Below are 13,376 nucleotides of genomic sequence, written 5' to 3'. Positions count from 1 at the left end.
CCTTCACGGAAATATGTAATTACTGTACTATTATTTGTGCCTGCCCAGCCGAGCGGAGTAAAGAAATTCCGAGTTCCAGTTGGGACCGAGGAAATTATCGGCATCCTCCCGATTTCCTCTCATGCCTTTCTGTAGTCGAGTTACAGAGCAGTACCTGCACGGCGATACAGTCACTTTGTTAAGGCTCTCGACGGTGAGCAGGCTCCCGCATGATGGTGGCGCCTCAGGAGTCAATCCCAGGCAAGCGGCCAAATTTCCTTATCATCGTGGCCGACGACTTGGGGTTCTCGGATGTTGGCGCATTTGGGGGGGAGATCAACACCCCTAACATTGACGGCCTGGCACGCGATGGCCTCAGATTTACGGATTTCCATGCAGCAGCCGCCTGCTCGCCAACTCGATCAATGCTGCTAAGCGGCACGGACAACCGCAAGTGCTGTCCCTGGACTGCCTGTATTTTCTTTTCCAAATCTGTTGTGCTGATACGCTGTTCTAGACATTGCCGGCTTGGGCACGATGATAGAAGCCATAAAAGAGTTCCAGAAGGGTCAGCCAGGCTATGAAGGATATTTGAACGACCGAGTGGCGGCGTTGCCCGAACTTCTTCGAGATGCCGGCTATTTCACCCTCATGTCGGGAAAGTGGCACTTGGGCATGACGCCAGATCGATACCCTTCGAAGAGAGGATTCGACCGCTCGTTCAGCTTGCTTCCAGTATAGTGCTCCTCACGGTGCCACTCTTCCTTTCTGACCATCATAGGGCGGAGCGAACCACTATGGCTGGGAGCCACAAGTGCAAGAAGAGGTGCCAAGTCTCCTGAAGCGGAACGGTACTTTCTATGCTGAAGGCGATTCGTCTGTGTCCGTGGCCGACTTGGGCTCAGATTTCTATTCTTCACAGTCATTCACGACAAAGTTGTTGCAGTACTTCGAGGAACGGGACGAGGACGAGAAGCAGAAGCCTTTCTTTGCGTACCTACCGTTCTCAGCGCCCCACTGGCCATTACAGGCTCCGGAAGAGGACCGCCGCGATTATCGAGGCCTATATGACGATGGTCCCGACGTGTTGCGACAACGGCGCCTCAGGAGTCTCGAAGAACTCGGCATCATCACTCCCCAAACAAAAGCCCACGAGGTCTTTGCACTACCACTCGACAAACCGTTGAGCAAAGACTGGAGCGAGTTGACCGCGGACGAGAAGAAGTTCTCATCCCGGACGATGGAGGTTTTCGCGGCAATGGTACAGAATATGGACAAGAATATCGGCCGTGTGCTGTCTTACCTCAAATCGACTGGGGAGTACGATAACACCCTAATCATATTTATGTCCGACAATGGCGCGGAGGGTTTGCTGCTGGAGGCGTATCCCGTTGTGAACGAGAACATCTTCGACTATATTGACCGGTATTATGACAACAGTTACGAGAACATGGGCCGGAAGAACTCCTATATCTGGTACGGCCCGCGGTGGGCGTCGGCAGGTATGGCGCCACTCCGACTCTACAAGTCCTTTTCATCAGAGGGCGGTATTAGAGTCCCGTTTATCCTGAGGTACCCACCGTTGACCGATTCGCGGGCTGGTGAGCTTGATCGGTCTTTTGCAACCGTAATGGACATTGCGCCTACCCTTCTCGCGCTCGCAGGCACACAGCATCCAGGAGCAACTTACAAGGGCCGGCCTGTTGTCCCAGTTCGAGGGAAATCGTGGTTGCCATATCTGTCCGATCCCGCAAGGCAGCGGTTGATCCACGGTGACGACTCAGTTGTCGGATGGGAGCTCTTCGATCGGCAAGCTCTGCGAAAGGGAAAGTGGAAAGCCGTCATGATACCCAAGCCCTTTGGACCTGGGGAATGGCAATTATACGACCTGGAGCACGACCCTGGAGAAACGGTCGACTTGCGAGCAGCTCATCCCGAAAAACTACAGGAACTGTTAAAACATTGGGACCAATATTGCAAAGATGTGGGAGTCGTCGGTGCAGCGCCGCAGTTTGGAACCCTCCGAGTAGATGAAGGCTGATAGGGACGTGCCGACCTCATCACCGGTACGGAGCACATCCAGAATGCTATGCTCTGGCCTTCTGCCCAGCTCAACGAATCTAGGCCACATCCTTTCCACCACAATAAGCTCCGGCTTCGTGCTTATCGCCGAGCCGGACTTCCCAACTTGGCTTTCCGGTATTTGAACGAGGGGGCCATGGGAAGTACCCACAGGATTCGGATCGGTGAGGGGCGTCCATTCCACTTCCCCCCCGGTTTCGCTGAGCCCCACGCCTCTCGGTCACCAAATGCTGATAGAGGCGCGATCCATTTCCTCGTCGACCGCCAGTAATTATGCCTGCCGTGCGGGAAGCTTTGCAAACGGCATCCACACGGCCGTTCTACGCTCCGCACTATTCCCACGAGCTTTCGAGATAAGGTTCACATCTCAACCATGGCCGACGGGGTCCCACTTTCTTAGTCCGCCCTGGCTGAACTCGGCAGTGATGTTCTGAAGACTGTTGGACCCATGGCAGGCTATTTCGAGAGCGATAAAAGAGTTTGCGTATTTGGTGGTATTCCAACACTGGCGTGACTCTGCTCGTTCAGATATCGATATTGGCATCGTTGAACCGCTGTTCGAGTGGGTTGTTAGCACCGCGCGCCGGTTGCTCACCTCGGTCGCCATGACGCAGCCAACGACTGGTGTTCAAGGCCTGCCACACTTTGCCCGTCACATCACGACGCACAATGCAGAGGGCATAGCGATATTCCAGACGTCTGATCCCGCAAACTCGACGCCGTCGAACTCATCTGGCCCAGGATCACTGCCACTTGAACCGTCATGGTTCAACTTCCCCACCTCGGCCTTCGGCCTGGGATATGCGACGGACGACATGCCGCCTGACTTCAACGGCAATGCCGATCTAGCGACCTACAATAAATACCAGGAGCAGCATCCGGGCGTTGTCATCAAAGGAGGCACGGTTTTCCGTGTTGTCGACATGGCACCCGGCGCCGAATCGCCCATGCATCGCACGGTGAGTCTGCCCATGCTAGCCACACCGACATTATGTAAACGACGTTCGAAGCTCCTGCTACGCTATTCCAGGCCACTTGTGCTAAAAGGCGGAACAGGTCTCAATCGATTACGGTGTCATTCTCGAGGGCGAGATCGAACTGGAGCTGGACTCTGGAGAGAAGAGGGTCTTGAAGAGAGGGGACCTGTTTGTGCAGAGAGGGACCATGCACAAGTGGAAGAATCCGAGCGAGTCGCAACCGGCGAGGCTTGTCGTGGTGCAGCTGGAGAGCAAGGAGGTGGAAGTTGAAGGGAAGGGAGCCTTGAAGGAAGAATTTCGATCATAGTCGCTGTTGGCTGTACGGGGAGACCTACCTAGCAGTTCCATGACATGCCATTCCTCCTGTACTCGTACCCCGCGGTATTGTTGCAATTTCTCGAAGACGGGATACACAGTAGATGCATTGAACCCACCACGGCATTGGCGCCGAGACAGGAGCGCATGTTCACAATATCGGCCGCACCGCTCCCACAGCCGACTGCGTCCCTTGCAGTGGTGGCAATGTTCAATCCGGCAACGAGACGAATAGCGTCATGACCGGCATCATCATTCAGCGGTTGCTGTTTACTCTCCGGTCTCGGCAAATCGCCCGCGACAACGTCCGGCCAATTAGTAATTGATCGCAGGCGGCGGCCAATCTCCGGACTCTCGCCTGCTGTTTCGAGGAAATGCTCTCCAAACAAAACCTCCCCCCATGGTGGAGTCACTGATAGCTCATAAATGGCGTCGAGGGGTTGATTGAGAAAGGTCAAGAGTTGTTGGAGTCAGTCGTCGCCGTGGCTGAGCCAATCTAAACGTCATTTGAGGCGCAACCCCGCCATACACTGATTTTTTCTGCCTCACTTCCACCTCACTTCCATTTCATGCAATCGTTGTCCAGAGCGACTTCTGCAAAATTCATACGCCGTCTTCCACGAAGCGCACTCCTCTACCAACCTCACATCCGACCCAGAACATACGCAGACATGGCTGTCCGATCCGCTTTCGATCCCAAGGACATGGTATGTGGTCGCGATGCGCCTGGCCTCCTGCTCGTTGAACCGTTCGCTGACAATGCCATCAGGTGTTCCGTCACCTTGGTCCTACTGGACTGAAGGTCTCGGTATTCTCCCTCGGTAGGGCTGATGTCAAATGCTCACAGTTGATCTGCGACTAACGTGTTGGTCGGACAGGTGGCTGGCTCACCTACGGGGGAACTCAGAAAGGCAACATTGTCAAAGAGTACGTTGCGCATCTGGGTTCTGCGAGATCTTGCTAACAGCACGTCACAGATGTCTGCAGACTGCCTGGGACCACGGCATCAACTTCTTCGACACGGCTGAGACGTACGCCAACGGTCAGTCCGAGATTGAGATGGGCAATGCCCTGAAGGAGCTCAACTGGCCCCGAGACGAATATGTCTTGTCCACCAAGATCTTCTTCGGTACAGGTCGCAAAGAGCCCAACACGCGTGGTCTCTCCCGCAAACACGTCGTCGAAGGCCTCAAGAGCTCCCTTGAACGCCTTCAACAACCGTACGTCGACATTGTCCTCGCTCACCGACCCGACTACGCCACTCCAATGAAGGAGATTGTCGAGGGTTTCACGCAAGTTATCCGAAATCTTAACCTGGCTTATTACTGGGGTACTTCTGAGTGGTCCGCCGCTCAGATCACGGAGGCCACCCTGATTGCCGAGAAGTACAATCTGATTGCCCCTATCGCCGAGCAGCCGCAGTACAATGCCTTCCACCGCCAGCGCTTCGAGGTCGAATACGCACCACTCTATCAAGAATACAAATACGGCACGACAATCTGGTCACCGCTGGCCTCCGGTCTCTTGACCGGCAAGTACAACGACGGTATCCCGGAAGGCTCTCGGTTCGCGAACCACAAGGACTTCTTTGGAAGCACCGTCGAACAGCTCCAGAAGCCCGAAGGCAAGGCCAAGATTGAAAAGGTCAAGAAGTTGACCAAGATCGCCGAGCGACTGGGTGGCAACACGACCCAGCTGGCGTTGGCGTGGGCTGCGAAGAACCCGAACGTCAGCACTGTCATTCTCGGTGCCACCAAGGTCGAACAGATCGTGGACAACTGCAAGGCGCTCAAGATTCTAGAGAAGCTAGACGACAAGGTCATGGAGGAGATCGAGGAGATCCTCGACAACAAGCCTGCCGCACCCGCCAACTTTGGCAGATCGAGGTAGGCTGGTCTCTTTCCAGATTCTGCACTCGGTTTGCCGCCTGGGCAGGACCGTGTATTTGTGCCTTGCCAGACAGTTGGCGAGGGATCCATGTCCGTCGGCTGATTCGACACACATAGACGCGACTGGCGCCAGAGATCGGCCAAGCTGTAGAGCATGGCCACACACAAAAGTCAAGCTAGGTAGACAGACGGTCGCTTAAAATCAAGATCTAGGACGTCCATGCGTTTCTCAGCCACCACGGCAATGGCGACCGGGATCATGTGTGTGTGTTCATGGCTGTGAAATGATATATTCCCCCTACTTTCCATTTCTTTTGGTCTGCCGCGTCTGTCCTGCCTACTTCAATGAAAATACGATATAGAAATTCGGTGCAGCACGTCGGAAGACACAAGCGAGTTCGTTTCTGGGCTAGCAGCGTCGGGCCAGGCACTCTGTCGGAAGGGAAGGTTAAGCCACCACAGGCTGAGTATACAGAGCTACTGTAGCCTTGTTAGACAGGATATGTTATTTGGCGCTCTTCCCGCACGAGGAGACTCGAAGCTCCAAAGGTCTGAAATCTACTGTATCTGCATACAAAGCCATCAACCGTACGGTGGTCCCTACTGACCTTGTGTGCTCCTGCGAGAAGCTCCATTGTGATGGTGCCTTTTCTGCCCACACGCCCTAAGCGCTCCTCACGAATTGCACGATCCGGCTGTCACAGCCTCGTCCACGCTGCTGCCCGCTCACGCTTTGGGTCGTCCCTGCGGATGGTCATATAGTGGATCTGTGCTTCCACCATTTTCTCCAGTAGTGGACTCACTCTATTTGTGTCTTTGAATTTGGCAGAAAGAGATATCCGAAGGCTGACTGACGTATGTTTGCTCCTCTGTACTACTCATTCAAAGTGCAATGCAATCGTGACCATGTTCGAATACTAAGCTAGTCAATATAGTTGAAATCCACATAAATTATTGATGAGAAGGATCTCCGAAAAATATATATTCATCACATCTCTCTCTCTCTCTCTCGCGGCGACTTCCGTTTCCTCGACTACCAGCCACTGATCAGTCAAGTTTAGGCTTGTCAAATACACAAGGCTTGCATCGAGAAAAGCTCGGAGCTTTCACCTAATTTTGCTGCCGCCTCGTGCGCGTCTGCTGCCATGGAAGAACTTTGGAAATCGGTCGCCCTCGAAAATGCCCCAGAGAAGCAAAGCAATTCGATGCCTCCTACCACACCAAGGATGAGTTTCGCACACTTTGGAGAGCCAGAGATCGAGAAAACCATCAGATCCGGAGCTAAACGCCAAGTCAGCGTATGTGGAGAAGCCATTCCCTCAGCACGCGATCAACCCTCCGTCGCGTAAGCAGGTACCGATACTCTCCACTCGGAGCCAGGCAAATCAGGAGATTACGACTGATCGGGGCCGACAACCGTGACAACCCGTTGCGTGGAGTCATTGAGACTGTACCCTCTTCGGCCTGCAATCCTTACACTGCGGTTTCCTACGTTTGGGGAGACAAGTCACAGCCCTTCCGGCTGCTGGTCGGTGAAGGCCAGTACATACCATTGACAACTTCGCTGGACTCTATGCCGCAGGATTTCCAAGAATCCCTTGCAAAATCGGAGAAGCGTGCCGGCCGTTGGGTTGTTGTTACTTAGGTAGATAAATTCTGCATCGACCAGGACGATGACGAAGAGGAAGGTAGACAGGTAAAGATGATGAGTGAGATTTACAAGGCCGCTCAGAGGGTGGTAGCCTACATTGGAGCCGAGAAGCCAGCCGACATTGCTGTGCCGAGTTTCATAGTGAAGTTCGTCGATCTATGGACGCGCCGCAGCCCTGAAGGTCGGGAGCGGAGTAGATCTGAATGGTCTGAACTTTTTGCTTTCTTTCGGCGGCTTATCTCGCGACCATGATCCAATCTGGAACGCCGTACTGGATCTTCTGTCCGGACAATGGATCCTGCGATCCTGGATTGTCCCAGAAGTCACTCTGAACGAAGAGACATATGTCATTTGCGGAACGCATACGTACAGTATTCTTGTCTTGGTTGTCTTTGGTTCTCGCCTTGCCTACGAATCAGACTTCCCACTCAGGAAGCTCCTGAGGGGTTACAGCCTTTCCTGTACCGTGGAGCATTGGACTTCTGGCCCAGCATTGTGGAAGAATTTTCAGCAGCTACACGCTGTTGGTGTTGCGCGGACACGCCTTGCCGATCATCCAGAAAAGGTCACCACATTCTCTCTCCTGCAGCAAACCATGAATCTACGAGCATCGCTACCTAGGGATAGGATATATTCCTTGCTCGTTGTGGCTTGCGAGGGTGGTTCTTTAGGGATCGTCTCAGATTACTCCATGCCAGATATCCAGGTTTTCACCGATTTTGCGCGCCTGCTTTTCCTGCTGGAGAAGGATCTTCGGATTCCAGAATATGTTCTTGACGCTCCCATATCTTCGCCTGATCCGTGGCCATCCTGGCTCCCAAATTGGTCGTACACAGGGCAGTCCGATCGCACGTTTGGCGGAGGAACCAATGTGTTCAAGGCAGCAGACGCCGTCTCCCCTACTCTCAGCTTCTCCGAGAATGGTAAATCTCTGATCGTAAAAGAAATCCTCGTTGACACCGTCACAGAGGCTCTCGGGGTGCCCTGCAATGGATATTTTATGAAAGGTCGTGTGGTCCATGTCGAACCGGCCATTTTCAGTCGGTACCTGGCGTTTCACCAAGTTTACATGAAGGCCATGAGAGCTATATCTGTGTCGCCCACGTCATCATCCGTGGATGAACTAAAAAGATTCATCCTTGTAAACACGTCGGGTACTGACATGAGACATCCACCGGTCGACCTGGACCGGCTGTCGGAGCCATTCATCGTCTGGATGGACTCTTGTTGTTTCGGTGGTTGAAAACACCCATTCCAGCGACAGGCGAGGGCCCCACGGAGCAACAGGTGATGAACTTGTATGCGGCTTTCGTGGCAGCTACGATAGCCGCGAATGAGTACTGGGCCCCCTTGTGGCTTCTGTTTCGGACGAGCAATGTGCGTTACCGGCAACGGACATCTTTGCATGGGTCCAGAAAGAGCCCCCAAGCGGAGACCAAATCGCAGTTCTTCTTCGAGGCCGGATGTGCTATCTGCTCCGGCTCGTGCCAGGCGTAGGTGGTCAGTACGAGTTCCCTGGAGATGGTTATCGCGAGGGGCTAATGCAAGGCGAGGCCCTAGCAGATCTGAAGCTGGCTGATGAAGCGCACAATCTCATCATTGTATGAAGTGGCGAGTTACAGGTAGAAGGCAAGCAATTGGAATAGACCCGTCTCGCGAAGTGTGAGGAACTCCACTAGGTGTTCCCAGTTTCTTTAGGGGTCATTGTTTGTCTGGCAGACTTAGTCAATGAGGTACAGCCATGGCCGTGTTTTGGGCGATTCGCGTGCCCTAGAATAATATGCCCTAAGACACCCATAAGTATGTCCATGTAGACATCTAGAGCCGAGTCTTCCCTTCTACACAGCCAGCCTTCTGCGTGATCCAACATGCTTCAAAAAACGAATTCTTCACATCCATCTACACAGATCTTATCATGAAAACATAACAATATCCTAGTCTTTGATTCTTCTAGAACACGACACGTGGAACATATTACCACCAAACACAGAGCCCCGTCTGCTTCAGCCGAAAACATTGTCCTCGCGATATTTTAGTAACTAGCCTTGACCACTTTAGTAGCGGTGCATCTCGTGCCTGCCAGTATTTCGCCTTGACGGAGCCATTCACCATGTATTTCTGCGTTTGGCAACAAAACTAATGTAATGGGGCTGATGAGGTTGTGGTTGGCAAGGCTGCCGTTTCTCGGAACAATGTTTTTGCGAAACAACGGAGTGTTCTGATTGGTGGAGGTTGAGCGCAAGGCTGTGCTCCTTTGCTTTCTGGTTTGTCTTTGCTTTGGATGGTTCATATAGAGGGGACATACACGGACAGTCAATACACTCTACTCAACTACAGACATCGTGTCAATCCTTTAAGATGTATGGTGGTTGGATGTGAGAGGGGCAGAGCAAGCCGCCGCAGAGACGCACCCAACCCTCACCCCAGTTTTCACTAACAGCGGACGTTTCAAGCAGGAGATTTGTACTGCAATGTTTCCTTGCTTCGGGTTAAAGGACTTACTCTCCTGGAAGAGTTGGTCATCACTGGTTGCAGATTTCATGCAGTTCACTGCTTCACTGCACTTCATGCGGGTTTCAAACGGTCATATCAATGTGGATATCTCGCCTGTCTAATCCCTTCCAAATGAGAACTTTTTTTTTACAAAACCCACAAAACGCCAGGCAAAGACCTCTCAAGCACGGTGACAGAATGGACTTTTGGACGCCTCAGGTCTCTATATCCTCAGTATGATCCAGCTCTTCAACATTGCCACCGTAGGGGTGGTCCGGCCTAAGAGCATGGTTGCCTTTTACTTCGTCGATCCAGTGGGGGATAGGGGTTCCCCTCTACCATGTTGTCAGTGTCTGCATTACACATACCCTCAGGGATACATACCGCTGGAGTTGTGACTCAGGTAAGAGTGCGGACCATATTGACGAAGGTCTCCCAGACCCGCATCAATATCCCAAGTATCCACCTGGGGGCTGCTGGAGGCTGTGCCTCGCCCATCAAGCCGTCGACAGGCAAATTCCTGTGGTCTTCACATCCGACTTAGCAGGTGACCACAGATTGCTGGGGTTGAAGGCAGTAGCGTACCTTGAGTCGGTCTCTCTTCAACATGAAAAAAATGGTCGATTCTTCTTTGTCCCCTTTCTCTGCCTGCCATGATACCGAGTTTACGGAACAGAAGATGCACAGAGAGACGGGTTATGTGGAGGCCTGACTTGTGTACGAGGGAAACTTGGATGTAAATGATGGGCAGGAAGTTCAAAGTGGAATGAAGGCGAAGACTGCGTCCTTTTGAAGGTGGAAAAGAAGATGAGAATGAGGAGACGCCGGGAATGAATGGCAGTGTCTACAGCCACGTATCTCATTAGATTTGCACACCGCTCTTGTATAATCTTGTGAGTCAATCTTCTAGCTACTGTAGCTTCTGCGGTAGGGGGGTCTGGGCGTGCGTCTTGTAGTTTCAGACGCTGGGCGCGGGCGGAAATGACAGGATCTCTGCTGCCCTATGTGGAAGAAACGCCGTCAGTCACAGATTGGCAATGCAAGAGAACAGTTGTTGGTCAACATAAGAGCACTTGGAGCTGCAAGCATCTGCAAGTCGAAGAGATGACGGGATCCAATAGGTTGGTTTCCTCAGAGCAATGCCTTACTCAAGCTGCAACTAAATGCAGCGCACCGACGTCGTGGCGTAGACCAGGGTCAAGACGGGACCGCGAGCAGGCAGCCGTCTCGCGTCAAAGGACTTTTGGATCCTGGCATTGAGGGAAGGTGGGCAGCTTCTCCGGTAATGGATGAGACCATTTCCCGCCTCGAAGTCTTTGGATTCTATGGGCTCCTGAATTTCTTTTCGGATGATGCATTTGGAAACTGAACATTGCTCCTAGCCATTGTCCGTACGTATTAATACGAAGCTATGCCCTCAAGAATGCCCTTCCCCTTAGGAAAAGCAACGAAGGTGATATGATTGGGCGGCGTGATGTCGACGTGCTATACTTCGTATAGTTGTCGGAATCCCCGTTCGGTCCGCACCTCTCTTCGCCTATTTGGAACAGACTTTGTGGGTCAAAGCGGCCCTCCACAACCAATAAGGTTATGCTGTCATACTGTGGTGGAGATATATTCATCGTGATTGGTGTCATTTTTGACCCCCGGCTTGTTCAGCCAAACACGGGAACGCGGGACGCTTTGAGACTTTTAGCGCCTGCTGTCATAAAGTGAAGCATCAATCACAAAGAACATTTTCATCACTGCCAGGAAAACCCAGCTTGGAGCTTAATAACACCATGATGGGAGACAAAAAGAGCGCTGCTGTCGGTGGCTTATATTGGAAATGTAGATTCTTTCTTGGACGGTCTCAAGGCCAGAAATTTACCTGTTCTTGCGCAATAAGGCTGAGAGCATTCCGGTGCGAGATCATCAGCCTGACGACCTCGAGAGAAATCCGTCACACCGCTACGGAAGCCCACAATGGCACTATTGGTTGCGCCTACTGCACAGCATGTGACTATTGAACCATGACCCCTGGACAATATGCAGAAAGCCTTGGCGGCGACCGGGCAAGCCCCCCTTGGCGCTCTAGGTTTATCTAAAATGGCAGCATCGACCGGCATCCACACTGTCCCGGTGCAGGAAGACCCATCCCTCGACCTCTTCTTCTTCAGCTTCGACTCTGATCGCACTACACGGCATTTTTGCGCCCCTTACTTTCTCCTCGACATGCCTGAGCCTACAATCAGATACTGCTTGACTTCGCTGGGGTTCCACTACCCTTCGACACTCTACAAGACCGTCAAGCGTGATATATCTGCCTTTCTTAGAGCCTCTGTCGACCTCCCATGTGCATCAGACGAACTGCTCCGTCACACGGCGGACAGATATCTGACCCACACGCAAAGTCACCAGACTTCTGCGTCCTGGAATTCAACCATCACCAAGCTACTTCACTGGGCGACCGAGGAAAAGCGGACTGAAAAGCAAGACCTCATCTGCGACGTCATGAAGCTGATGCAGAGGAATGCTCTCGAGACTATGCACAAGAAAGAATGTACCGGTTGCAGGTTCCATCCACAGCCCAACACATCGGCCTCTTCCACGACCACGGGCGCAGCCACGACCTCAGTTCGCCAGAGCCCCCTCTCAAACATGTCAGCCCCGTTGCCGTGGCCGCAGAGCGTTGTAGAACGCGACAGCATCGCGTCTGGCTTGCCATTACCAGAAGAACGTCTGTCCTCCCACGGTAAGTAATGGCCCCGGTGCATTTCTCGCGAGTTTGGATGCATCTGGCCTGACGAGTTCGAAGAATCAACCAGGTCCCCGCATTCTCCATCACGTCGTTCGGACAGTATCTCGTCTGTGCTCCCATGGACTGACGATCCCTATGACCCGGACTACACGGACGCCAGACCACCTCGAAAACGGAAGCGCGTCCCTGCCACGTCACACGTGCGTAGCAGTCTACCTCAACCTCCTGCCGGTAAGAGAGAAGCGGCAGCACCTGACGTGCAAGGCACCATCCTGGTAGCGCCGAGCCCTCGAGCAACCGCCACCCCAGGTCTTGATCAGCAACCACGACGACCCTCTGAAGTCGAAGATCCTCAGCCACAGGCCTCTAAAGCCGAGGATACCCAGCAAGAGCAACAAACCTCCGTCCAAGCCAATGATCCTGAGGAACCACAACAAACCCCCGTTCAAGCCAAGGTCCGTCAAGCATCGATTAGCCCCGACGTATTGGCTTCGGCGTCGGCGCCGGCGTCGACGTCTGCATCTTCCTCACCAAGCTCCCTCGAGCTTCGAGGCAGAAGATGGGTATTCGAGACGGCGGCCGAGAAAATCAAAGGACTCGAGGCCGCCCGAGCTCGACAGCACGCGCTGTTGGAGTCGTTTGTACAGGAAAGGGGCGACGACAATCAAGTCAAATCTCTGGCAACCATGCTTTCCCACCATTCCAAGACTCTGGACACGTGGTTGACAGAGACGGCGGGCCGTGGCTGGGAGGCCGAAACACTCGTGTCGGTGCTCACCCGTCAGTTGGACATAGGAGAGTGGCTGTTGAGTGAGATATGTGGGGATGACAAGGCCTTGCTCCGCAAGCGCATCTGGGAGCTCGACTCGCTGACGGAAAAGTGCTTTGTCGAGAACGGAGGCGATCCTGTTCGGTGAAAAAAGAAACTTAGGTAACCTACCTACCTACCTACCTACATGCATGCGTGGATGTTCGATCCCTGCATGTGCACCGTATCTCTTTGGCGACGGCGTAATGGGTTTAATGTCCGGAGGTGGTATTAAATATGAATGAGAATAAGAGTGCAGTGATTATACTAAATTTTTACAAGCCCACTTAGGCGACCATGCGCCGCTACAGGAAAGGAGACTATGACGAACGGACCCGACAGCCTCGCTTAGTGTGCTCAGTCCTGAGCGGCGCCGAGCGAGACTGAGCACAACTAAGGACACTGAGTAAAACCTATATAGGTATAGGTATATAGTACTAGG

General features: G+C 53.0%; 6 protein-coding genes across 6 annotated transcripts; all 6 read left to right on the top strand.

The window, feature by feature from the left end:
- Positions 1–212: 212 nt before the first annotated feature.
- G647_07394 (uncharacterized protein) lies at positions 213–2,020 on the top strand (the record flags this gene model as incomplete). The annotated part of the gene is made up of 3 exons (XM_008731710.1): positions 213–438; positions 497–714; positions 761–2,020. The coding sequence occupies 3 exons, from the start codon at positions 213–215 to the stop codon at positions 2,018–2,020; spliced, it is 1,704 nt and encodes a 567-aa protein (XP_008729932.1).
- Positions 2,021–2,666: 646 nt separating this feature from the next.
- G647_07393 (uncharacterized protein) lies at positions 2,667–3,345 on the top strand (the record flags this gene model as incomplete). Its single annotated transcript, XM_008731709.1, has 2 exons — positions 2,667–3,020; positions 3,118–3,345. 2 exons carry the CDS (start codon positions 2,667–2,669, stop codon positions 3,343–3,345), a joined length of 582 nt encoding a protein of 193 aa, XP_008729931.1.
- Positions 3,346–4,024: 679 nt separating this feature from the next.
- G647_07392 (uncharacterized protein) lies at positions 4,025–5,243 on the top strand (the record flags this gene model as incomplete). Its single annotated transcript, XM_008731708.1, has 4 exons — positions 4,025–4,060; positions 4,123–4,174; positions 4,232–4,280; positions 4,331–5,243. 4 exons carry the CDS (start codon positions 4,025–4,027, stop codon positions 5,241–5,243), a joined length of 1,050 nt encoding a protein of 349 aa, XP_008729930.1.
- A 1,144-nt stretch (positions 5,244–6,387) lies between these two features.
- Positions 6,388–6,887, top strand: G647_07391 (uncharacterized protein; the record flags this gene model as incomplete). The annotated part of the gene is made up of 2 exons (XM_008731707.1): positions 6,388–6,587; positions 6,623–6,887. The coding sequence occupies 2 exons, from the start codon at positions 6,388–6,390 to the stop codon at positions 6,885–6,887; spliced, it is 465 nt and encodes a 154-aa protein (XP_008729929.1).
- Positions 6,888–7,584: 697 nt separating this feature from the next.
- Positions 7,585–8,136, top strand: G647_07390 (uncharacterized protein; the record flags this gene model as incomplete). The annotated part of the gene is made up of 1 exon (XM_008731706.1): positions 7,585–8,136. The coding sequence occupies one exon, from the start codon at positions 7,585–7,587 to the stop codon at positions 8,134–8,136; it is 552 nt and encodes a 183-aa protein (XP_008729928.1).
- Positions 8,137–11,600: 3,464 nt separating this feature from the next.
- On the top strand, positions 11,601–13,043 carry G647_07389 (uncharacterized protein; the record flags this gene model as incomplete). Its single annotated transcript, XM_008731705.1, has 2 exons — positions 11,601–12,120; positions 12,184–13,043. 2 exons carry the CDS (start codon positions 11,601–11,603, stop codon positions 13,041–13,043), a joined length of 1,380 nt encoding a protein of 459 aa, XP_008729927.1.
- Between the last annotated feature and the right edge of the window lie 333 nt (positions 13,044–13,376).

This window comes from Cladophialophora carrionii (assembly GCF_000365165.1).
Source record: "Cladophialophora carrionii CBS 160.54 unplaced genomic scaffold supercont1.6, whole genome shotgun sequence".
Lineage (NCBI taxonomy): Eukaryota > Fungi > Ascomycota > Eurotiomycetes > Chaetothyriales > Herpotrichiellaceae > Cladophialophora > Cladophialophora carrionii.
The sequence above is the reverse complement of the archived record's forward strand: the minus strand, read 5'-3'. Positions and strand labels throughout refer to the sequence as shown.